Genomic DNA, 27,169 nt, shown 5'->3' on the forward strand with positions numbered 1-27,169 from the left:
TTACAAAGAGCTATCTCAGTAAGCACAGCGTAAGCTTATTTAGGAAGAGAACCTTAGATTTCTGCTCTTGGTTGTCACTGCAGCTTAGCTTAGCTGGCCCTTGATGATTTAATAATTAATTCAACAGTTACTGAATACCCACTGTGTGCTAGATCATGTGGAAAGGGTATAGTGGAGAATATGATAAAAATGATCTGTGTCCTCAAAATACGGACAATTCACTAATGGGATGCATATTACAACAGATGCAATTACAACAGATAGTAAGTTTTATGATAGGGAAGGCAGAGCATGCCAAGCAGGGCCTCTAGACACAGGCTCGGGCAGTCAGCTGACCTTACAGGAACAGGGCATGAAGGATGGAGTGGATGCAGAGGTTTAAGCGCTAGGCTGAATGCTAAATGGATGGAATATGTCAAAAACCACCACCAAAGAGAAATAGTAACATTTAGATGGCATTTATTATGTGCTAGGCATTCTTCTATGCACTTCGTATATATTATTATTAATTATACATATTATTAATCACATATATATACTCAGTATTTTAAATAATTCCACAAGGTACGGACTACTAAGACCCTTATTGTAAAGAGGAGAAATCTGAGGTACAGACAGCTAGGGGAAGTCTCCAATGTCACACAGGGAGTAAGAGGCAATAGTATGAGCTGAGCCTGGGTGGTCTGGAGCCAGTCTTGGCTTCTTAACCTCTATGCTGTATTGCTTCCCTAAAGCATTACCATTGTTTTTCTTATTCTATTTATTATTATGAGAACTATTTACTGTTACACATGCTATGTTTTCAACAGCCATCACTACTAGTAACTGACTAAATAAAATGGACTCCTTTTCAACTTAGAATTTAAGATATGGATGGCAGCTTTAACTTAACTTTAAGAGTTGATTAATTATTACTAAACATCTGAAGAATATATCTGAAGAAACACTAAATTTGATTAATGGTCTATATTACCCCTTAAAAGTACCCAATAGAAAAAAACTGGTAACAGACTGTTTGTATTGCCTATAAATGCTGATGTATACAGAACATATAATCCAGCAGAGTCACATATGTTTATGCATATACACATATACCTATGCATATGCACTAGCACGTTAATAGCAGCCCTATATGTAACAGCCTTAAACTGCAAACTATAAAACTGCCCCTGCCCATCACCAGCAGAACAGATAGTGTTACAAAAAACTGAATACTAAACAGTAATGAGAATGAGTGACCCACAACCACATGCAACAACACAGATGAATCTCACACACCGAATACTGATGATGAAAGAAGCAAGACACACGCATATATACTGTACGACTCTATTTATATGAAGTATAAAACCTGGCAAAACCAACTGACACTATTAGAAGGCAGAAGTGTGGTTTCTCATCAAGTGCATGACTAGAAGGGAGCAGAAGGAGGCTTATGGGGTGCTGGTGATGTTCTGTTTCTGGAATGGGTGCTAGTGATGCAAGAATGTTCGGTTTGTGAAATTTATCAATTGTACATTTATGATATATATATATATATACTTTTCTGCTTATATGCTCTTTTATAAAGAGTTAAATGGGAGTTGATATTTTTAAAAATATGGTCTATAATTTTTAATGAATTTTTATGAATTTAGTATGAAGGAAAATAACTATTATTATCATCTAACGTGAGTGCTAACTGTGGCAGGTTAGCCACAGTTAAAAGCTGTACATGAATGAATCTCACTTAATCCTCACAAACATCTTACATAGACAGGTGCTATAGCTTCATTTTCTGATGAGAAAACTGAGCCTCAGAGACATTAAGTCATGTGTTAGAACAGGAAATCAAACTCAGACAATCTTAACTCTAGAGAATATATTCTTAGCTGTCTAGCTATAAAGGTGAAGGAAGAATTCAGCCAGCTATGTCAAGGCAAGAGAGACATACTGGTCTTAAAACTTACTCCACATAAATTATTACCCACATTACTAGCCAAGTGGAACCTCCAATTAGAAGAAACACTAGCCATATTAAAGTGTAATAAGCAACAGCCTAGACAATTTATTTCCTACAATAAAAACACTTTCTATAGTTATAGCATTTTTGTTCAGGCCTGAGAAAATATAAATATTAAGAGGGTTTCTAAAAATAAACTACTTTCCTAACTCAGTTCTGTCCCTTAGGATTTTTTACTTCAATAATATAAAGTATCTCTTTAAGCATGCCAGAAAAATATGAGTACAACTGAACTGCACTGTTATCCATCTTTTACTATGCTGTCGGTGGGCTTTATCTGAGAGCAGGCTGATGACTTAGGCTCACAACGTAGTCACCAAGCCATTTTATGAATGGAAACAGAACAAATGCATTACTTAATAAACTTTTTAACAAAGGTATAACACAGGGGAAATAACTCCATAATTAGATACAGCATTTGGTAATTTACCTCTTTGGAGGGGGAAGCGTGAGATGAGAAAATTGTCATCCAATAGGACCATACAAACATAACAAAGAACAGATGGAATGCCACAAGGTAAACAACGGCCTTTCCTGGTAAATAAAAACAAATAACATTTCATTGAATCCAGGTGAAAACAGGAAGAGTATTACATTAAAACAATATTTACTGAAAGTAAATAAGGAAGTTCCCATCACCGTGAATAGTGAGTACCTTTGGAAAACCCAATTCCTGGATTGTTCAGAAAGGTTACCCTAAATTTCATTCTTTTCTTTCAACTTAGTAGTGAAAAATTTTTAACCACTTCAAATTTCTGCCATAACTGTTTCCCAAGTGGATTAGTCTAATATTTGAACATCTTTATCTTCAATGTTAACTCATTAATGTGACTTACAGCTTTTTGTTGTGTTCTCTAGTTTTCTTTTAGGAAGAAGTGGGACTGGTTTCCATAAGTAAAAACTATCTACCAGGTGCTTAAACTATTTTTCAGTTTGGAATGCAGCACCACAAATTCACTGAAAAAAAACTTTAAACAAGCATGAGAGTTTGAAATTCTACTCATTTTGAAAGTTTCACTTTAAAATGATTTACATTTTAAATTCTTATTTTAAAGTTCAGATCAAATACTACTTTCACAAAAGCCTTCTCCATCTTTCTCAGAATTCATTTTCTTTTCATACCAACTCCCCAGATAATATGCTCAGACTTCAATTAAAGCACTTCATTTGTTTCATTGAAGTTAGTTGCTTAATACTGATGAGTTAATACATGCAAAACACTTAGAACAGTGCCTGGCGCACAGTAAATCTTCAGTAAATACTGATGTCATTATTATTATCCAGGAGTGTTAATTTCTTCTCAAAATTTGGTTCTTCTTTTGCATTCTCCATTTCACTGTTTCCGCAGTTAAAGGACTGATGACAGTTTTCACTGCTCTGAAGTGAAATGAGAAACATTCAAACAATGTAGTTAAGTTTTTATAAAGCTAATGTATTCAATTTGAAGTGTGGTCCTTTCTTGGTCTCAGGTAATTTTTCTTTATATTTATGTTTTAAAAAATGTTCTTTTACATAAAATACTGATAAATTGACAATTCACTGCACCACCACATCTTCTTTTGCAATTATACTGGTCCTTGCCTGGCCCAAGAGCACAGAACCCCCAACAATCACAGTTTACTGGCGGAGGAAGCTGGGCTCAGTGACTCCTCAAGTCGCACAGCTCCTCAGCACAGAACACTTCAAATTCTAACTCCTAAAATCTCTTTCTCTTGCTTTCAGTCCACCTCAGTGGTTAGTGTAAAACGTGCTGCTCATAGTTTCTTCTCCTCGGTTGTGAAACTCCTGGGAAATAACCCCATCTACGTGACTACTGAATGCATTCTAAAACTCTGGGACTTCCTGGTAGCCATATTGAACTACTGTATTCCAATCACCACTTCTTCCTCCTACAAGTCCACTTAGAAGGCCTGTAATGCATACCTTATTTCCAGCCCTCACAGTAGTAATATAGGGATTCTTTCAGTTTACAAATGTAAAAACTGAGGTTCAGAGAATTTGGCATCTTGCCAGATGTCACTTAGTTACTAAATGATAAAGCCAGAATTCAAACCCTTTGTCTACCTGGAAAAATCCAAGGTTCTTTTTCACTATGACATACCTAAAATTATATTTTCCTCCATTTCTTTAACCATCATCCTAGCGGTGACATCCTACTTTAGAGCCAACATCTGATTCCAAAATAAAATCCTAACCACAGCTTCCTTCTATTACAAATTTGCTTTCCTTTCACTTCCACTGAAATTGACTGTCATCCTCATTGAAAATTCTGGTTTATCAAAATCTGCATGCTCTACCATGGCAGACCCTCCAAGTTGAACTCCATGGCCTACAGAGGATTCAGCATTGTTCCTCCGTTTGTTTTTTCTTTGGAAGAGTAGGCTGGAGCTCAGTCTCCCACTGGTACCCCAGCACAGAGGCCATTTCTAGAGTCTGCAATGTTACCTCCACCTAGCTCACTTCATTTACTTATATTACTGGTTGGGCCCCATGATCAATCAAATTTGCCAGTCCTCATCTATATACTTACATAGCTTTGAGATAAATGGTAACGATGAGGTACCTTACATTTCTTAATCATTTAGTTACTTACAACTAAGGTTCAACTGTAAAACAATATACCCTTAAAATGTTTTTTAAAACATTTAATATATTTTTAGAATATTTCTGCTCTTCATAAGAACAAAAACAAATGGCTTTTGCTTTAAAAAATCTTAGCCCTCAGTTTAAAAAAAATAGGCAAGTCTCTTAGCATAATGCCTGGGATATAGTTAAGTACTTAACAGATGTAATTATCAAATTATTATGTAAAGGATAATAGGAAATATTGCTTTTAAATAAGTTCAAATTAATGTGATTGCTAATTAGCCAACTTCTGGTCACATGTATGTGCTATATACCATTGGTTAGAGTAATATATAAAGTAAAAGCGTAATTAACATGCAATTTATATCAAAGCCAAAAAAAAAGGAACCTATAAATCAAAATTTTTATTCAAAAATCACCTATAACTATATTAAAAAACAAATAAGCAAACAACTTTATCAAGAGACTCTTTGAAAGACACAGGGAAAACTGGCTCCAATAAATAATACACAAGTTAAGTTCTTTCATAAGAATTTCAGAAATTCTCTTCTTTCTGTACTTGAGCTTTCAACATATAGGAAACATTTTGATTTAAAGGAAGAAAAATAATCCCATCAAAACTGAGTCTATATTTATTCTGTTAGTGAGAAGTTAGATTCAAAGACAACTTGAGATTTACATGCTTAATGTCTAATTATTTCCAATAATAAGAATAAACATATATTAATAATTTCAAATGTTCAACTGTTTTAGAAATCCTTTGGATTTTTGTATCTCACATATATATATTTTTAAATTTTATCTCGAAAAATTAAATTTTTCTTTTATGTTGGGTGAAATTTTGAGATATGATTTTTCTCTCTAGGCATTATCTCTTTGGTCATAAAAACTTGAATTACCTTTCAAAATGAAATAGCAATACAATTTACAAATTTAGAGTCTTGCTATTTTATTAAATGTGTGAATAGTATTTTTAACAAATGTATCAATAAACTTTAGACATCAGGAGACAAAATTCCCTCCCCCAACCCTAGCTAGACTGAGAGATATTAAAAATCTCTGAGCTATTATCAAGAGTTCTGAAGAACATACAAGACAGAAATACATATATAAATATATCAAAAAAGTTTGGGTACTAAGTGCTTTACGAAAAACAGCTACTTCAATTATATAAATAACACAACTGGTAATACACTGAAAGTATACAAATAAACCCAATACTAGATCTCCTTTTAAGAAAATACTTTCTTTCTGAAAACAAAAGCACATAATCATCACTAAATGAAAAAGTATGTGGATTACAATTAACACACCACATGTAAGTATTTTACTTAAACTGAGACTAAAAGTGCCTTACCGTTTTCTCCATTTCCAGAGAGAGTAACTAGAATAGAAGAAAAAAAAGTTAATAAATACACTTTATTTTGCACATACAAGTTTTATTTCAGGTTGACTATTCATCTTAATATTTCCATTAAAAAAATTTAGTTATAAAATATAAACACTACTGCAAATTCAAAACTACACACTTTAAAAGCCCTGAAACACTAAAATGCAAAAATTCAAATTCTTCTTTCTCATTAACACTGAAATCACACTTAAAAATTTTTTCAGACCTTTGTTAATTTTAAGTGTGTTAATTTGGCTATGTATCTCTTTTCAATGCTACCTACAGAATAAATAGGACTACTATCATCCATGGTACTCATACTCATTTAGTCTGTGATGTACCTTACCAAACTTTTTGTGTAAGCTATACAGTTAAGACAAATTGTATTTTTCTAGAGAAAAAAGTAGAAGACTTTTAGAACACTTTTTCTTCCTAGACTGAAACCCTGGGAATTGCTATTTACTCCTTTCCAGACAGTCCAACAGCCTCTGGGTCTTGCTGATTTCACTACCTAAGTCTCTTCAAATCTGCCACTTCCCCTCAATTCCTCCCACTGCCTTATTCAGGCCTTACTCAAATGCAATAGCTTAAGGCAATTCTCTCCCATCAGCTTAACACAACCACCACCAGCATATTTGTTGGCTGAATACTCTTCAGCACCTCCCAGTTGCTTAGAGAATAAAGTCCAAAATCTTCTGTGATCTATGACCTGTTACCTCTCCAGTCTCTTCCGTCCTTTGCCCATACCTGTGGTCTAGTTAGTTTCCTAAATGCATCAGGCAGTTTCACGTGCTGTGTGCCCCCTACTCTTCCTTCAAGGTCCAGTGTAAGTAAATACTCTTCTTTGTGAAGCCTCTCCAAGCCCCTCTTTGGGCAGAGGAGATGATTCCGTTACTTCACTGCTGATCACTCTTCCATCTCTACTGTACCACCTCATTTTTATTGCAATTACTTTAAAATATGTCTGTATCACCCTACTGGACTGCACAAGTGTGGAATCATGTCTTAGAATAACAACCCTTTTTACAGATAATTAAGCTAAGATAAGTAAACTGAATGGCCTGCCCGAGGTCACAAAGCTGGCACCTGCAGCACAGACAGGATCTGAATTCAAGTCTCCTTGGACTTGTATTCTTTTCTGCAGTGTGGTTCATCTTATTCATTCTTTCAGTTCTAAGATGTAGCATACAGCAGCAATGCTTAAGAAATGTTTATTATTTCAATATCCATTTTTTACTGTATCTCTTGACATAACAGGAATGCCTAAATACTTAACAAACTAAAATATAACTAACTCAATCCCCAAATCAACTTATTTAATGAGAAAAGACTATAGACTTTTCCCCATTAAAGTCAGGAGCCAAACAAGTTTGTGATCATTACTTCTTAAAAAATAACGTTTTAGAGAGGCATAGGGCTACTTCTCAACCCATCTTAGATCAATCAAGTGGGGCTTTGTGTAGTTAGGCCTGGGCTGGTTCCCTCTGGCCTCACAAAGCACTTCTTATTTATGCTAGTGTACACTAAAAATTTAATTTTCAGTATGTGCCATGGTGTGAAATTCTTGGGAAGCACTATACTAGCCACACAATTACAGAAGAGAAATAAATTAGAGGTATAAAATTAAACAGGCAAATGTATCACTATTTGAAGGTTATATGACGGACTATATTCCTTTCATAGTCAAAACCAACTGAAAAACTAAGATAAGCAAGAGGTGGTAGTAGTTGTACCATGAAAATCGATTAAGGGAAGCCTCAGTGACATGAGTTTGGGAGGCCTGCAGGGGGAGCTCTCACGCCCACCACTTCTCATCACTTGCAGACCCCACAGGAAGTAAGAGACAGGTCTTACAACTCATCCTACTTTAGCTGCTTTACCACCCAGTAGGAGGAAGTAAGAGTTGCTGCGTTTCCCCACACCCCCAGTGACAGCCCAGCCAGTGAAGAACTGTTACAGCTCAGCCAGTAAGCAGCCACGACATGTGGGACTCCCAATTTCCTCCAAAGGATGTATTGCTTAGAAGAGTACCCCCAACTCTCCTCTTCTATGAAAGAGCCTCCTCTCCTTTGCTCTCTGGACTCGCTTGTGGTTTTGCCATAGCTTATCTGTCCTGAATGGCAATTCTCTGCTGTTCCAGAATAAACCCATTTTGCTGTTTATATAAAGTAATTGATAAATTTTTCAGGTTAAGAGAACAAAAACTGATACACAGAAATCAGCAACTTTCTAATATACGTGCAAATCACTCTGTAGAACTTATTATAACTGAAGAAAAGTTTTCTCTACAAAGCCACCTAAAAAGATACAATTCTGGGAATAGATGTAAGAACTGGGGAAGAGCTACTACACAGAAACATTTAATGTTTCTGAGGAATGCTACTAAAATCTGAACAAATGGAAAGGCTTATATTCTTATGTAGAAGAATCATCATTAAATTGTCAATTCTGTTAATCTCATAAATTAAGTGTCATCTCAATAAAAATACTTTTATTTTTTAAATAGATTCCAAAGTACATTTCTGGAAAGACAAACTTGCATGAAGAGGTAGGAAATTTTGAAAGAGTATAACAACGAAGTAGGGCTGCTCATGCAGGATATTAAAGCACATTATTTTAAAAATATTATGAATGGGGGAGATTCTCAAGATGGTGGCATGAGTAGGGTGGTGAAAGGCTCCTCCCAAAACTATATACATTTTGAAAATAGAGCAAATACAACTATTCCTAAAAGAGAGACCAGAAGATACAGCACAACAGCCGGGATACACCTACACCTGTGAGAACTCACCATCTCATGAAAAGGGTAAGATACAAAGCCTTGACCTGGTGGGACCTGAGCACTCCCCTACCCTAGCTCAACTGGCAGACAGAAAAGAATCAGACTGGCGGGGAGTGGAAGCACAGGACTTCTAAATAACCAGCCCCAGTAATCTGCATGGAGAAAACAGACACACACTTCATGGTGTGCTGGATATTAGAGAAACGGAAAAGCAAAATCCGACACTAAGACTTTGAACAGGTTCCCACAGCTGGGTGCTCTGGGACAAAAGAAAAGCAGGTGCTTTAAAAGTCTGAAAGGGACAAGGGTTTAACGGGTGGACAAAATCATTCCAGCACACTCAGCCCAGCAGGTTGGAAACTTTAAGGAACTTCAGGCGCCCTAACCCCCTGGGTGGCAAGGCAGCACCAAAGCCCTTCACAGTGATAAGAAACCTGCTGTTCATTTCCCGCTGCTGACACAGCAAGCGAACCAGCTGACCTGCCACTGCTGCGGAACAACCGGGGAGCAGCCCCGCCCACAGCAACCACACAGAGTTTCTATGAGCACGCGGCTAACCGGGCCAGACCCAGAGGCTGCCACCTGCCCCCAGTCGACTGACACAGACAGCAGAGACTGGTGCAGAGTCTGGAAAGCACAAAGGGGCTTTATTCTCGCAGCGAATATGCGCTGCTTGCCTGCAACCCCTGCCAGTGCCCTAGGCCATCCCAAGGGCCGCCCGGCCCATGGCAGCTAAAGGGATTAACTCGGAGCTTGCGGTCTGTGTGCAGCCAACCAGCACAGGCAGAGAAAGCTGGGCCAGAGTCTGGAAAGCACGTAGGGGCTCTGTTCTCGTGGCAAACAAGCGCTGATCACCTGATACCACTGCCAGTGCCCTAGGCCATCCCAAGGGCTACCCTGCCCATGACAGCTCAGAGAATTAACCCAGAGGCTGCCCCCTGCACGCAGCTGACTGGCACAGGCAGAGGAAACTGGCGCGGAGTCCAGGAAGCACATAGGGGCTCTGTTCTCATGGTGAACACGAACTATTCGCTTGCAAACACTGCCAGTGCCCTAGGCCATCCTGAGGCCCACCCCGTGCATGGCAGCTCAGGGGATTAACCCAGAGGCTGCTCCCTGTGTATGGTTGACTGGCACAGGCAGCAGAGATGGGCAAGGTGACCAGCAAGCAGGTAGGGACTTTGTTCTCTCAGCTGACACATGCACCACTTGCTGGCGATCACTTCCATCGCCATGAAAAGGCAGCAAGAACCTTCTTCAGTCCGAAATACCTCAAACACCAGAGAGAGGGCCTGGTGAGACCAAAATCACTGATCTTCCTGAAAAAGAATTCATAATAAAAGTCATAAACATGCTGATGGAGCTACAGAGAAATATGCAAGAGCTAAGGGATGAATTCCAGAGGAAGATACAAAACTGAATCAAACAATGGAAGGATTTAAGAACAGACTGGATGAGGTGCAAGAGACTGATCATGGAATAGAAATCAGAGAACAGGAATACAGAGAAACTGAGGCAGAGAGAGATTAAAGGATTCCTAGAAATGAAAGAATATTAAGAGAACTGTGTGACCAATCCAAATGGAATAATATTTGCATTATAGGAATACCAGAATAAGAGAGAGAAAAAAGAGATAGAAAGTATCTTTGAAGAAATAACTGCTGAAAACTTCCCCAATCTGGGGAAGGAAATAGTTTCTCAGACCATGGAAGTCCACAGATTTCCCAACACAAGGGACCCAAGGAGGACAACACCAAGACATATAATAATTAGAATGGCAAATATCAAAGACAAGGACAGAGTATTAAAGGCATCCAGAGAGAGAAACAAGATCACCGACAAAGGAAAACCCATCAGGCTATCATCAGACTTCTCAGAAGAAACCTTACAGGCCAGAAAAGAATGACATGATATATTCAGTGCAATGAAACAGAAGGGCCTCAAACCAAGTACACTGTATCCAGCGAGATTATCATTTAAATATGAAGGAGGGATTAAACAATTCACAGACAAGCAAAAGTTGAAGGAATTTGCCTTACACACACCATCTCTAAAGTGTATTTTAAAGGGGCTGCTCTAGATGGAAGAGCTCCAAAGGCTAAACAGATGCCACCAGAGAAAATAAAACCACAGCAAAGCAAGTAGACCAACGAAATACTAACTAAATGCAAAATAAAATCAGCTATCCACAAAAGCAGTCAAGGGAAACACAAAAGAGTACAGAATAAAACACCTAACATATCATCAGACTGTGTCTATAACAGCACAATAAGTCAGTTGAGATAGACGGTTAGATAGTAAAGAACTACCCTTGAACATTTGGTAACTAAAAATCCAAAGCCTGCAATGGCAATAAGTACATACCTATCGATAATCACCCTAAATGTAAATGGACTGAATGCACCAATCAAAAGACACAGAGTAATAGAATGGACAAAAAAGCAAGACCAATCTATATGCTGCCTACAAAAGACTCACCTCAAACCCAAAGACATACACAGACTAAAAGTGAAGGAATGGAAAAAGATATTTCATGAAACATAGGGAGAAAAAAGCAGGTGTTTCAGTACTTGTATAAGACAAAACAGACTTCAAAACAAAGAAAGTAACAAGAGATAAAGGACATTACATAATTATAAAGGGGTCAGTCCAACAAGAGGATATAACCATTATAAATATGTATGCACCTAACACAGGAGCACCTACATAATGTGAAACAAATACTAACAGATTTAAGGAGGAAATAGAATGCAATGCATTCATTTTAGGAGACTTCAACACAACACTCACTCCAAAGGACAGATCCACCAGACAGAAAATAAGTAAGGACACAGAGGCACTAAACAACACACTAGAACAGATGGAACGAACAGACATCTACAGAACTCTACACCCAAAAGCAGCAGGATACACATTCTTCTCAAGTGCACATGGAACATTTTCCAGAACAGACCACATACGAGGCCACAAAAAGAGCCTCAGTAAACTCAGAAAGATTGAAATTCTACCAACCAACTTTTCAGATCACAAAGGTATAAAACTATAAATAAATTGTACAAAGAAAACAAAAAGGCTCACAAACACATGAAGGCTTAACAACATGCTCCTAAATAATCAATGGATCAATGACCAAATTAAAATAGAGATCAAGCAACATATGGAGAAAAATGACAACAACAGCACAATGCCCTAACTTCTGTGGGACGCATTGAAGGCAGTTCTAAGAGGAACGTATATAGCAATCCAGGCCTACTTAAAGAAGGAAGAACAATCCCAAATGAATAGTCTAAAGTCACAATTATTAAAAATGGAAAAAGAAGAAAAAATGAGGCCCAAAGTCAGCAAAAGGAGGGACATAATAAAGATCAGAGAAAAAATAAATAAAATGAGAAGAATAAAATAATAGAAAAAATTAATGAAACCAAGAGCTGGTTCTTTAAGAATATAAACAAAATAGATAAATCCTTAGCCAGACTTACTAAGAGAAAAAGAGAATCCACACACATAAACAGAATCAGAAATGAGAAAGGAAAAATCATTATGGATACCACAGAAATACAAAGAATTATTAGAGAATACTATGAAAATCTATATGCAAACAAAGTGGGTAATCTAGAAGAAATGGACAACTTTCTAGAAAAATACAACCTTCCAAGACTGACCAAGGAAGAAACAGAAAATCTGAACACATCAATTACCAGCAACGAAATTGAATCGGTAATCAAAAACTACCCAAGAACAAAACCCCCGACCAGATGGATTCACCATTGAATTTTATCAGACATTTAGAGACAACATAATACCCATTCTCCTTAAAGTTTTCCAAAAAATGGAAGAGGAGGGAATACTCCCCGAAACTTCTTCTATGAAGACCGCATCACTCTAATACCAAAACCAGGAAAAGACACCATAAAAAAAGAAAATTACAGACCAATATCTCTGATGAATGTAGATGTAAAAATACTCAACAAAATACTAGCTAACTGAATACAAAAATACATCAAGAGGATCATACACCATGATCAAGTGGGATTTATCTCAGGGATGCAAGGATGATACAGCATCCAAAAATCCATGAACATCATCCACTACATCAACAAAAAGAAGGACAAAAACCACATGATCATCTCCATAGATGCTGAAAAAGCATTCGACAAAATTCCACATCCATTCATGATAAAAACTCTCAACAGAATGGGTATAGAGGGCAAGTACCTCAACATAATAAAGGCCATATATGATAAACCCACAGCCAGCATTATACTGAACAGCGAGAAGCTGAAAGCTTTTTCCCTAAGATCAGGAACAAGACAAGGATGTCCACTCTCCCTGCTTTTATTCAACGTAGTATGGGAGGTCCTCACCACAGCAATCAGACAACACAAAGAAATACAAGGCATCCAGACTGGTAAGAAAGAAGTCAAACTGTCACTGTTTGCAGATGACATGATATTGCACATAACAAACCCTAAAGAATCCACTCCAAAACTACTAGAACTAATATCTGAATTCAGCAAAGTTGCAGGATACAAAATTAATACACAGAAATCTGTTGCTTTCCTGTACACTAATGATGAACTAGCAGAAAGAGAAATCAGGAAAACAATTCCATTCACAATTACATCAAAAAGAATAAAATACCTAGGAAGAAACCTAACAAAGTGAAAGACCTATACCCTGAAAACTACAAGACACTCTTAAGACAAATTAAAGAGGACACTAACGAAAGGAAACTCATCCCATGCTCTTGGCTAGGAAGAATTAATATTGTCAAAATGGCCATCCTACCTAAAGCAATCTACAGATTCAATGCAATCCCTATCAAAATACCAACAGCATTCTTCAACGAACTGGAAGAAATAGTTCTAAAATTAACACGGAACCACAAAAGACTCTGAATAGCCAAAGCGATGCTAAGAAGGAAGAATAAAGCAGGGGGGACCTCGCTTCCCAACTTTAAGCTCTACTACAAAGCCACAGTAATCAAGACAATTTGGTACTGGCACAAGAACAGACCCACAGACCGGTGGAACAGAATAGACCATCCAGATATTAACCAAAGTATATATGGTCAATTAAGGAGCCACTGATACAGGGAAATGACAGCTTCTTCAACAGCTGGTGTTGGCAAAACTGGACAGCTACATGTAAGAGAATGAAACTGGATCACTGTCTAACCCCATACACAAAAGTAAACTCAAAATGGATCAAAGACCTGAATGTAAAACTCGTAGAAAAAAAAATAGGCAAAAATCTCTTGGACATAAACATGAGCAACTTCTTCATGAACATATCTCCCCAGGCAAGGGAAACAAAAGCAAAAATGAACAAGTGGGACTATATCAAGCTGAAAAGCTTCTGTACAGCAAAGGACACCATCAGTAGAACAAAAAGAAATCCTACAGTATGGGAGAATATATTAATAAATGACAGATCCGATAAGGAGTTGACATCCAAAATAAATAAAGAGCTCATGCACCTCAAGACACAAAAAGCAAATAATCCAATTAAAAAAATGGGCAGAGGAGTTGAACAGACACTTCTCCAAAGAAGAAATTCAGGTGGCCAACAGGCACATGAAAAGATGCTCCACATCGCTAATCATCAGAGAAATGCAAGCTAAAACCACAATGAGATATCACCTCACACCAGTTAGGATGGTCAGAATCCAAAAGACAACAACAAATGTTGGTGAGGATGTGGAGAAAGGGGAACTCTCCTACACTGCTGGTGGGAATGTAAATTAGTTCAACCATTGTGGAAAGCAATATGGAGGTTCCTCAAAATGCTCAAAATAGACTTACCATTTGACCCAGGAATTCCACTCCTAGGAATTTACCCTAAAAATGCAGGAACCCAGTTTGAAAAAGACAGATGCACCCCTATGTTTATCACAGCACTATTTATAATAACCAACAAATGGGAGCAACCTAAGTGTCCATCAGTAGATGAATGGATCAAGAAGATGTGGTACATATACACAATGGAATACTATTCAGCCATAAGAAAACAAATTCTACCATTTCCAACAACATGGATCGAGCTAGAGGGTATTATGCTCAGTGAAATAAGCCAGGTAGAGAAAAACAAGTATTAAATGATTTCACTCATCTATAGAGTATAAGAACAAAGAAAAAACTAAAGGAACAAAGCAGCAGCAGACTCACAGAACCCAAGAATGGACTAACAGTTACCAAAGGGAAAGGGACTGGGGAGGATGGGTGGGGAGGGAGAGATAACAGGGAAAAGGGGGTCATTATGACTAGCACACATAATGTGGGATTGGGAGGCACCGGGAAGGCAGCATAGCACAGAGGAGACAAGTAGTGATTCTCCACCATCTTCCTGCGCCGATGGACAGTGACTGTAATGGGGTATGTGGGGGGGACTTGATAATGGGGGGACTCTAGTAACCATAATGTTGTTCATGTAATTGTAATACAAAAAAAATTTTTACAAATGCCCCAATTACTAACATAGTTGTACTGGTTCATGGGTACTATGGGAGAGAAGAGAAACCCCAAAATGGACCCAAATGCATACAGGAATTCAGTATATAATAAATAAATGATTTCAAGTCAGTGTGGATAGAGTTGACAAATAGGGTTGGAACAAATGGATAATCATGTGAAGAAAAGATACCATGGAGATTCACATACCAGGATAAATTTTTAAATGTATCAAAGATTTAAATGCAAAAAAAACAAAAAACCTAAACATGTAGGTAATAGATGAATCCAGGGAAAAATTCAAACATACATAATTTTGGAGCAGAGGATGTCTTTCAGAGTATGATACAAAACCTAGAAACCATAAGAAAAGATTGATACATAATAAAAAAATGTTTGAAAAAAATCACTATAAGAAAGTGAAGACTAACAAACTAGCAAAGAAACATTCACAGTTCTTAACGTAGACTAATAATTTCCTTAATATTTAAGGAGTACCTACAAATCAATGAGGTATTTTTTTAAAAACTCACTTTTCTTCACGGAAAAGGAAATAACAAATATGTCAAACATAGATTTGATGGTCAACCTCATTCATAAGAGAAATCCAAAGTAAAACTACACAAAAATATCATTTTTAATAATTGTATTGGTAAGAATCAAAAGTTGATTATATACTGTGTTACCATACTTCTCAGAGTAGAGGTCCAGTTTAAAATTGCACCTGGCTAACAGTTTCTGGTGGTTGCCTCTTCCAATTTCCCACTAAGCTATTTATGCAATCACAGGGAAAAGCAAAACTGATACCAAAAACAAAGCCAACAAACCTAAGACGGCCAGAATCATTTCTTCACAGAGGGTTTTCCTGACCGCAACAGTGGGTTAAATACATCTCCTTGCACACATTCCCACAGCACCTTGTCCTTTCCTTTCCTAACACTCCTGATATTGTAGCTACTGGCGTATGAAGTTCACCAGCACCGTATGGCGCGGGACATCCTCTCAATATTGGCTGACTGCCCCTCTAACCAGAGAGACAAAGGCATGGTTGGGAAACCCTGGGCTATCTGCAGAAGCTCTGGTCTCCCTAAAGGCTATTCCATTTTCTGAGGATCTGAGAATTATTTTTAAAAATTTCTTTTGATAAAGCCAGGATTAACAAATATATATTAAGCATAGTAAGTGGTTACATGTAACTCCTGAAGATGTGATGAGTGTCCTGTTCCAGTCTGTCAGTGACCATGTATCATCTCATTCAGAACTATTCATCTACATTTAAAGTGCTCTGTGAATATGAAGGCTGGCCACATGCTTTTTCCACTTAACTGCCCCTTTTCTTGCCTGTCTTCCACTTACTGAGACTGAAAATGCCAGTATACCCTATACCTACTGGAGCCAGGTTCTTGCTAATGGGTACACCTTTGATGAGGGGGAAGTTATTGGGAAGAAATTTCTTTTCCTCCTTGACAAATGAGAAACATGTGAGGATAAAGCCGTATTCCAGCCTTTATTCTGTTTTTGCTTTGAGTGCTTGTAATGTGTCTGAAGCTGCAATGGCCGACTTGTCAACTTGACGGCCTCACTGTATCCTGGATACAGGACAGTACTGCATTCCCTACCAACAGTGTATCAGAGTGACAGTTGCTTCACATCCTCACCAACACTTGGAATTGTCAGTCTTTAAGTTTCTAGCTATTCTAAAAAATATATAGCAGTATCTCAGTTTGGTTTTGTGTTTCTCTGATGACTAATGATGTCGAGTATCTCTTCATGTGCTTATTAGCCATATGAACATGCATCTTGTCTTTGTCAAGTTGTGTGTCCAGATTTTTGGCCACTTTTTAATTGCGTTGTTTGTCTTATTATTGAGTTGTAAGCTTTTTATACATTCTGAATATAGGGCCTAACGGATATGTTTCGCAAATATTTCCTCCTATTCTATTTTTGTCTTTTTATTCTTTTTCAGTGTTTTGAAGGGCACAGGTTTTATTTTTGAGCAAGTCCAATTCATCATTTTTTCTTTAATGGTTCCTGATTTGTGTCCTGCTTAGGAAATCTTTACAAACCCAAAGATTTTCCCATATGTTTTCTTCTACATGTTTTATAGGTTATACATTTGGGTCTGTTACCCATTCTAAAAGTTGATTTTATGAAATAAGAACTGAGGTTAAATTTTTTTTTTTTGCAGATAGATGGCCAACAGTTCAGTATTATTAGCTGAAAAAACTATCCTTTCTCTATTGAATTACTTTGGAACTTTTGACAAAACAATTAATCTACTGTATGTGTAAAGATTTCTGAACACTCTATTCTGTTCCATTGATCTACATTTTATTCTTACTCCAACACCACTATATGACTTGATTGCATGTAGCTTTTAGTAAATCTTGAAATCAGACAGTGTGAGTGCTCTAAAGAGCTCTTTTACAAAGTTTTGACTTCTTAGGTCCCTTGCATTTCCATATAAATTTTAAGCTCACCTAATTTATTTCTAAACAACAACAAAAAGGCTGCTGGGGCACTATTTACAATAGCCAAGAAATGGAAGCAACCTAAGTGTCCATCAGTAGATGAATGGATAAAGAAGATGTGGTACATATACACAATGGAATATGATTCAGCCATCAGAAGAAAACAAATCCTACCATTTGCAACAACATGGATGGAGCTAGAGGGTATTATGCTCAGTGAAATAAGCCAGGTGGAGAAAGACAAGTACCAAATGATTTCACTCATCTGTGGAGTGTAAGAACAAAGAAAAACTGAAGGAACAAAATGGCAGCAGAATCACAGAACCCACAGATGGACTAACAGTTACCAAAGGGAAAGGGACTGGGGAGGATGGGTGGGAAGGGAGGGATAAGGGGAGGGAAAAAGAAAGGGGGCATTACGATTAGCATGTATAATGTGGGGGGGCACAGGGAGGGCTGTGCAACACAGAGAAGACAAGTAGTGATTCTACAGCATCTTACTACGCTGAGGGACAGTGACTGCAATGGGGAGTGTGGAGAGGACTTGGTGAAGGGGGGAGCCTAGTAAACATAATGTTCTGCATGTAATTGTAGATTAATGATAACAGAAAAAAAAAAGGCTGCTGGGATTTTGGCTTGTATTGTGTTGACTCCATAAATCACTTTGCAAAGAACTGACAGCTTTACAATATTCAGTCTTCCATTTCATGAACACACTCTCTCTCTTATTTATCTTACCAATACACAAAACCTTGCACACATCTTGTTAGACTTTTAATTTAAGTATTTAATGTTTATGGTGCGATTATAAACAGCATTTAAAAAAAATTTTCATTTTTTTATTGTTATTAATTAGAAATACAACTGAGTTCTTTTTATTGGTTTTGAATCTGTGACCTTGCTAAATTAATTAATTAATTCTGTCTGGTAGTTTATTTGGAGATTCTTTGGGATTTTCTATATAAATGCTTAGTCTGTTAATCAAGAGTTTTCCCCCTTACAGTATTTATGTGTGTGTACACATATACTTTTTTAAAGATAAAATACCTCATAAGTTCATATTAACTCCAATTCAAGTCTACAGTGTTTTTGCTTAATATCTATCTTGTATTTGTATCTCCTTGTTTTCTACTGAGAATTCTGGTCCTCAAGGACACAAAAGATTAAGAATTAGATTATCACAGATTATTCATTTGCTTTATCCCATATTGCCTCCCAACAATCTCAAGATAATGAGACCAATACTACTGCCAGTAATATGATTACTGAAACGTTTACATTTTTTTCCCACATGTTCTTCATTCTCTAATAGGCGTACTGTGTCCACTTTGTTAGAGCATATATCCATTACAAACTATATTCTCCCTTCCTTATAACCTTCATTACAGTCTTAGGTCTTTAAGAACATACATAGTTAAATTAAGGTTCATATCGGAGTTGAAGTTGCTACTTCTGTAGTTATTTTGTCTGTCTAAAGCTCATTCCCATTCTCCAGCAAACTGGTTTTGTTGTAGATACTCCTCAGGCTGTTCTTTTTCTATGCAGTGATTTGGGAGACTCAAATCACCACCATTTCCCCAGAATCCCTCCCATACGACAGGAACTCCGAAAAGAGCAGGCCACATGTCCTGTCAAGGGTGCCACATTCTGGAGCGTCCCGTTTGGTGTCCTTAACTTCCTCCTCCTCCTCCCACCCCAACCTGCTCCTGCTACCATTCCATTCAAAGTCTAAAGGCTTGAGGATAATGCGGGGGTGGGGGAGGCAGAGACGATAGACAAGAATACTCATACGCGACATATTCTGGGTACTGTACAGTATACCACCTCTGTGGGTGCATTATTTAAGTTTATCCCTATCAGTGGTGCTTCGTTTGGGTCACTTGGTAAGGTAGTACCATCCATCAGCTATCTCCTTTATAAACTTACAATCATTACGTTTCTGTGGGGAAAAGCATTAGGAGTATGTGAATATCTTCCTCCCCCAAAACTTTTCACCTAATCAGCAGCCACTGATAATCCTACTTGAATTATTTTTTAAAATCAGAAAATTACCATTAAAAACCTTTATTATTTCTACACTTTTAATCTGACATTCTTCTGCAAAGAGTTTTTCCTCAACTCGGGATGAATTAGAGTCATTCTAAAAATTTAAACGTAAGCAGAAAAATTAAACTTAATAATTAAGCACAAAAACTTAATTAGTTCCGTTCAGTTACCCATTTTTAGAATAAGATGCTGGCATGACATTCAACTCCACTGCTAGCAAATAAATGTATCAATTAGATACTCTCTGAGTTTCAAAAAGGAAACTTCATGGGTTTTTATTTATTCAGTGTATCATCATCAATTACATTTACTTCTTAGGTTCAAACTGTCTCATCTTCGGCTAATGCCTCTTTCAACTGACCCCTGTATTCTCCTGGGTCATCCCCATTAGTCTTTGAGCACCTTCTTGCTGTCTAGCCCAGGCTATCCTACACTCTTTTTATTTTCCCTCTCCAGACCTGAAATTAGCTATTTCTCTAAGGGACATTAGTTCCTTTAGAAACCAAGTTCTGACTACTAGGGTTGCTAACAGCTACTGGAGTTTCACTGCTTTTAGGCCCTTTGGGTTGACAGATGTAGTAGTATACATTTATATTCATATTCCTATTTCCAATCCAAATAAAACATTACAGTTTTCTGTTAATTTCTTTGGCATTTTAACATATCTCTTTGCTTTTCTAATGCAAGTCTTAGTTCTTAATTACTTATCCTAAAATATACATAAAACAATTCAAAATATACCTAAAATAATTCAAAAACTGCATTCTGGTTCCAGATTTCCATACAGTTTCTTTATTTTGTTTTGGCTTTAAACTATATACCACAAAGGAGTACTATGTTCAAGAATCACTTGAATTAATTTCTGTGTAAAGCATCAACTTTTATATAAAATTAAGGTCATTTGTTTCAAGATTTCAAATTTTACAGTTTGCTTTTTCTCTGTTTTAATTTTACTTTTTGGATACATAAAAAATATACATTTTTAAAGTCAAAATTACACAAAGATATTCATAAAGTTCTAGCTTTTATTCCTCAACCTTCACCCCAGGTAATCATTTTTATTAGTGTCTGTCTTACCCTTTCAGTATTTCTTTTAACAAAATAAGCAGATAAGTTATCTTTTATCTAATTGCTTCCTTTACATACCCTGGTCCATACTTTGCTCCTTTCAATTAGTGTACCCTAGAAATCACTACACATCAGAGCATAGAGACAATCATTGTGTTTTCAAAGCACTGCACAGTATTCAGTTGTGTTGGTGTTCCAGTTACACAATCAAGCCTCTATTGATAGACATTTGGGTTGTCTCCAATCTTCTGCTGTTACAAACAATGTGGCAATGGATAACCTTGTGCATGTGTTGTTTATCTGCAGAAGTTTTATTTTCAGTGTAGGTTCCTAAAAGTTGAAGTACTGGGCCAAAAGTAAATTTGCTCTTTCCAAACTCTGTTACAGGGGTTGTGTACCACTTTATACTCCTACAGCAATGCATGAGGCTATTTCTCCACAGTCTACACAATAAAATGTTTTCAAGCTTTTTATATCACAGGGTAATTTTACTTCACATTTATAAGTGAGAGAAAGCATCTTTTTGTATGTTCATGAGCCATTTTCATTTATTTTCTGTGAACTGTTTATTTTACTCCCATTTTTTTCTATCCCTGGTTATAAGATCATGTTATTTTCTAGTACTTGAATGTTTTCCTTTTTTATATTTAGATTTGGTCCATTTTGAAATGGCAGATTCCAGGGCAGGGAAAGTATCAGATAAGCCCAAAAAATCTCCTGGTGCCAGTAAGGAAGGAAGGAACAAATGATGGAGGCATGTCAAAAAGACACAGAAACCAAAATGCAGGGGCTCCTGCTGGCCAATTCTGGGACAATTTGAGCAACTATAAATGATAGATATAACCCATAAAATAAGAACCCATGAAAGCATGCTGATGTAAATGAATGAATCAATGAATAGGGAAGATGTTTACTCTTCCTTATAGTAGAATTTAACTATTAAATGTAGATGAAATTATGGAATTAAAAAAAATCACCATTTAGCAAGCGGCAGAGTAACTGTTTCAAGCAAGAATCCTCAATAGATGCTAAAAAGAGTAAGTAATCAGCAACAGATTTACTGTTTCAAGGTACTCCCCCACAGAAATGCCTGTCTAAGGCTGAGTTCTCCTCACTCAGATTCTGGACAGTTTGGAGTACAAGATATTTCCTAGCGACTACCGTACATCACAGGAAGGGGGAGGACACAGAACTAGGCAAGGGAGGAGTCTGACTGTGGTGCAGGCCTCCCAGTGCCATGGCTCCAGGCCGGGAGGCGTGCGGGCGAGGGGCACCGGCTGCAGGCCACCCCAGCGAGGGTGTGGCCTTGGCTGAGGTGAGTCACCCTGAAAGAGCAGCCGGCTGGAGGGTGGCCGCTGACCGCACCTGCCACAACCAAGCAGCAAGTACTTCCTTGAAGGGAGGCCTGTATGGTGTATGTGAGTCTACGAGAATATGGACTAATTACAAAGAAAAACTGCATCTTTGCAGAGAAACCTGGCATCTGTCATCTTAGGCGGTGACCTGTTAACAGTGCCGGAAATGGTCTGGCCAGTGACGCAGCATCACTCCTGTGGCGTTCCTGTAAGAATGCATACTCAATCTAATCATGAGGAAACATCAGACAAACCTAATTTGAGGAATATTCCACAATACAAGGCTGTGACTCTTTAAAAAGGGCACGGTTATGAGAGACAAAGCAAGACTGAGGCACTCTTCCAATTAAAGGACATTAAAGAAACATGACGACTGACTGCAATATGGGGTCCCAGACTGGGTGGGCTGCAGAGCGACCAGGGATTAGTGAGACAGCTGGTTCACAGACTAGAGAGGAGTATTTTATCAGTGCTATTTTTTCAGACTAGAGAACAGTATTTTTTTTTTCAAATGATAAATCTTATTTTATTAAGTTTTAAACAAATCTGTATTTGCTACAAAGTTTGATGTATAGAGGTACTTTTTAAAGGCTAATTTTCTGTATCTATTAAATGCTTAGGAAATTATTTTTCTTTTCTAAATAACGCTGAGCAATTCGAATCTATAATTCTGTATGACAGTTACATATAATTCAAATTATTTTCAATTAAAAATTCAAATATATAGAAAGGGAAACTGCATGATTATGTCATAAGGATATGCTCTATTTCAAGAAACTGGATATTACGAGACAGAAATGTTTTTTAATCAGCAACTGCACAGTACACCTTACTACTTATAAAAAATGTTATTTTGGAAATCAGACCTCTTTATCTCAATTTCAAAGTATCAATAGAAAAAGGAATCACTGACTGTAATTTCATCAATTTGATGTAAACAAAATTCTAAAAAGGACATCTAGCCCATTCTACCCTAAAATAATCTGTTTTTGTCCTAAAACTTGATTTTTTCAGCAGGCTTATTAATAAATACAATGTAAACTAACCAAGTTATTAACACTGAGCAAAATTAGGAAGATCATACTCTTTTCAAGATGCCCAAGGCACATGAAACAACTTTTAAGATTTTAAACTATAAAAGTTATTCAAAAAATCAATTTGCTGAAACTTCCATATTAACACTTTTTGGTAATTATCTAAGGTCCGCTAATATATGCGAGGGCTTTAATGTTTAACTTTTTGTACTGTCTTTTTATGATGCTTTGCTCCTAAAAGTACATAAAACCTCATTTACCATATTTATTTATTCACCCCACTGTATCAAGATTCGAATTTGAAATATAAAAAGACTGGTCAAAAAGCTGAAACACTAAAAATTAGGAAATAATGCCCAGACAATTGAGGTGGTATTATATATCTTAAGGTACATACTTTAGTATACACAAAACAGGCAGTCCAGACTCTAATGACTCATTTTGGTTACATTTTTAAAACACATACTTTTAAAAATTAAGTGATGGAATCAGTATGTAAATACTTATTTAGCCAGACTGTGCCTGATCCATAGCAGATCTTAAAAAAGGAGCACTCTCTAGCCATTCTGACCAATCCAGACACCTGTGGCCTCTGTCCCCCCAATCTGATGGTCTACAGTTCAGAAAATAAAAAAAAAAGGTTTAGGTTGGACATTCTCTCTTTGAAAACAGGTTAAGGATCAACAGTTTATTACTGCTAATGAAAAGTTCCCTTTAACCGTGTTCTTTGATTAATGAACCATTTTCTGCAACAGACTTCAGAGACAGTGAAAATTTGTTTTGACCCCATTATTAGCTTGTGCTTGATAGCAAAGGTGAAGATGAATTTATATATCCAACTGGACCATGTGAAATAATGCTTAATTTAAATTCTAAAATTCTATAAGCTTACATAAAGTAGTAAGGCATTAAATATAATTAAGGCCTGTTACATGTAACACAGCAACAATTTATCACAGTATGTAAAAAATGTATTTCCTAAATAACTGTAAGCTGTATATGTGTAACTTTTTATCAAAGAATTACAGAAGTATTTTCAAATATCAGAAGCAAATATAATCACTTAAAAAACAAGGAGAGGCAGCATTCTTTTAAGAGACAAAGATTACTTTTAAGTCTCGACCTAATCCAGTGTTCTAATGACCAAATGGCAACTTCCCAATCCTAACATTATTTTTGGGACTTAAAAATATTAATCTATTTCTTAGCCTCTATTACAGCCATTACACATTACTTTCCCATTTGTTTTTGCTTATGTTTTCACAGCATATGTGTTAAATGTGTCTTTTTAAGTTTTAAAATGGACTATTAGGTATGTGCTGTCAAACAATTTTAGAATCAACTTTTTCCAACTGAATATATTGATGGTTTACAGTAGTAAACTTTTCTTCAGTTGCAGACATCTGATACTATCATTATTCTGCTTAATAAATTTAATAACCTTATACAAAAAATGATTACTTAAAAAACAATATTTAAACATAACCAATCTCAAAGAAGAAAAATGAGGCATTTTCCAAGTTAAAAACTTCCAAGACACATTTTAAAATTCATTTCTGCTCTCAGCATTGATATAACAGACATATTGATGTGCCACTCCCAGTATCAGCAACAGCAATTTTAGGGGTTTTATACTCAATCCATTTTTAAATGGCCCAACAACAAAAAAGGTGAAAAAAAGCATCTCCAGTCTTCCTAAATTCTGCCTGTGAAGTGGTTGTTGAATATTCCCAGAAGTACATGTAATCATTAACACTGTAATTATGAGCTTATTGCTATGTTTTGTGTTGAGCAGCAGGTAACTGAGAACCTTGGTTGTACAGTTTATGATCATCATGTTGGCCAAAGGGTATTCCTTTGGTTGGAGAAATTTCATTTTCCATTTCTTTCTGTTGTAATGGGGGTGTGACTCCTGAATGCAAATGTGAAGAATCCACTGTTGAATGGTGACTAACATCCACTTTAGCTAAAATTTAATAATACAGCAAATAAAATACTGGCGTTATTATACTTACTATCAACATTATCACTACAGCTGTCCACCACCCTATTCCCCAGTCTGCTCCATAATAAGGATCCTTACGTTGAATGTTTTTGTTATCAGGTTCAAAACGTGTCTGCTGTGCTGTTAAGGCAGACACCACCTCATTAAGGTTCTCCCTTTTGGTGTCTGTACATTTTACTATTTGTTCTATGTCTCGGTCTACTTCCTTTAAAAAGCTACCAGCTAATTCACTGGAAGAAAGGGAATTATTTGCCGAAAAATTTCCTGTTGCTATAGGACATACTGAACAGATGAAGGACGTGAAGCCTGTCTTCCTTTTGCAGGATAAACTGTTTCAGTCAATGAACTGAACTTTTTTACTGGAATCTTGATAGACCTAAGGGCAAAAAAGTCTTGATCACTGATGAGATTGTTAACTCTCTTAATATCTGCTACCGTACAACAGTATTGAAGGGCTACTGCGTTTAAAGTATCTCCTTCCTGTATATCTTTTGTTAATACTATAATGTCATCAAGTCTATCTCTTGATGTACTTCTTCAAATTTTCTCTTTTCCTCTGGATCGAAGCTCATACACTTCAGCATCCTCCTCCAACACGTCACCATCTGTATAATTCCCAAAAGTACTTGACCATTTGAATGAACTCCTGGAAGAGGAAAACTACGATTTTGATGCCTCCCTGCCATAATGTAAAAATCTGTCCCATTAGCAGGGTGGACATAACGAGACGGCTGCCAAGTGCGCCGCCGACGCTCCGGTCCGGGGGAAGTTCATGGCCGAGCCTCCGTTTTTGGACGTCCCTCTCCACAGCCTCCAACGCCTCCTAGAGAACAGTATTTTATGAATGCTATATCCTGACTTTGATAAGAGTACTCTGACTATATAAGAGAGTGTCCTTCGCTATGGACTGAATGTTTGTGCCCCCCATTCACATGCTAATCCTAATGCCCAATGTGCTGGTATTAAGAGGTAGGGCCTTTGGAGGTGATTAGATCATAGCAGTGAAGCCCTCATAAGTGGGATTGGTGCCCTTGTAAAAGAGACCTCAGAGGGACCCCTCGTCCTTCACTATGCGATACCACAGCAGATCAGCCGTCTATGAACCAGGAGGTGGGCTCTCACCACACACCAGATCTGCCAGTGCCTTCATCTTGTACTTACGGCCTCCAGAACTATGAGAAATAAATTCTGTTGTTTATAATCCACCTAGCTGTGGTATTCTGTATGGGAGCCTGAACAGACTAAGACATTCTTGTTCTTAGGGAATAACACTGAGATATTTCTAGGTAAAGGGATGTTATGGCTACAACTTACTCTCCAATCTTTCAGAGAATGAATGAAGGAGAAAGCAAAGAATAACATTTAAGGAATTTGTGTAAATGATATATGAAAACTGGGTAAAGGACATATGAAAAGTCTTTGTATTATTTTTCACAAGTCTGAAATTATTTTAAAATTAAAAGTTTAAAAATATAACAAAAGAAGAAGACATAAAGGTTTTATCTACTTGTAGCTTATATTAGAATACAGCATGGGATAGGGACCTAATCTTCTCTCTTACCAAATAGTTGTACCATATTTTCCTCTATTTTTTTTACCATATTCTAAATTTTTATCATCACTATTTTTTGATATCCTATTCTGTTCCATATTCTGTTCCAATATGTCTGTACATGCACCACACCATACAAACAAAAAATTGTTTTCATAACAGATTTAATTTTTTTGTATTAGTTTTAGGTTCACAGCAAAAATGAACAGAAAGCAGAGTTGGTACATACGCACCGACCTCACAGTTTATGGAGGCTCTGTGGTCTAGATTCTGGAGGGGTTTGCCTTCCATCACTCTTCCTGTGCAGAGGTTTCCTGATTGTTCTCACTTGTATCTTTTTCCGTATGACCTTTAGGATCAACTTGTAGAAAACAGAAAACTTTGTCGAGTTATTCTATCCATGAACATGAAATATGAAACATCTTTCTA

At 37.0% G+C, this 27,169-nt stretch overlaps 1 protein-coding gene and 1 pseudogene across 7 annotated transcripts in view; both read right to left on the bottom strand.

Annotated features, from left to right (window-relative positions):
* ZDHHC20 (zDHHC palmitoyltransferase 20) overlaps positions 1 to 27,169 on the bottom strand; it is a 160,275-nt gene that overhangs the window by 38,627 nt on the left and 94,479 nt on the right. For 6 of the 7 annotated variants that reach the window (XR_012126707.1, XR_012126703.1, XM_073226133.1 and 3 more), the window contains exons 2-3: positions 5,946 to 5,972; positions 2,433 to 2,536 (exon numbers count right to left, since the gene is read on the bottom strand). Coding sequence is in view for 5 of the 7 variants with exons in the window: in XM_073226028.1 (XP_073082129.1) it covers positions 2,433 to 2,536; positions 5,946 to 5,972 (131 nt within the window). In the remaining 2 variants the exon portion in view is untranslated. Of the gene's footprint in view, positions 1 to 2,432; positions 2,537 to 5,945; positions 5,973 to 26,977; positions 27,102 to 27,169 lie in introns of those variants that run through there. The other variant, XM_073226092.1, reaches the window with a different exon arrangement.
* Positions 13,408 to 27,082, bottom strand: LOC140847095 (lysM and putative peptidoglycan-binding domain-containing protein 3-like; annotated as a pseudogene).

This window comes from Manis javanica, chromosome 1, assembly GCF_040802235.1.
Source record: "Manis javanica isolate MJ-LG chromosome 1, MJ_LKY, whole genome shotgun sequence".
Classification (NCBI taxonomy): Eukaryota; Metazoa; Chordata; class Mammalia; order Pholidota; family Manidae; genus Manis; species Manis javanica.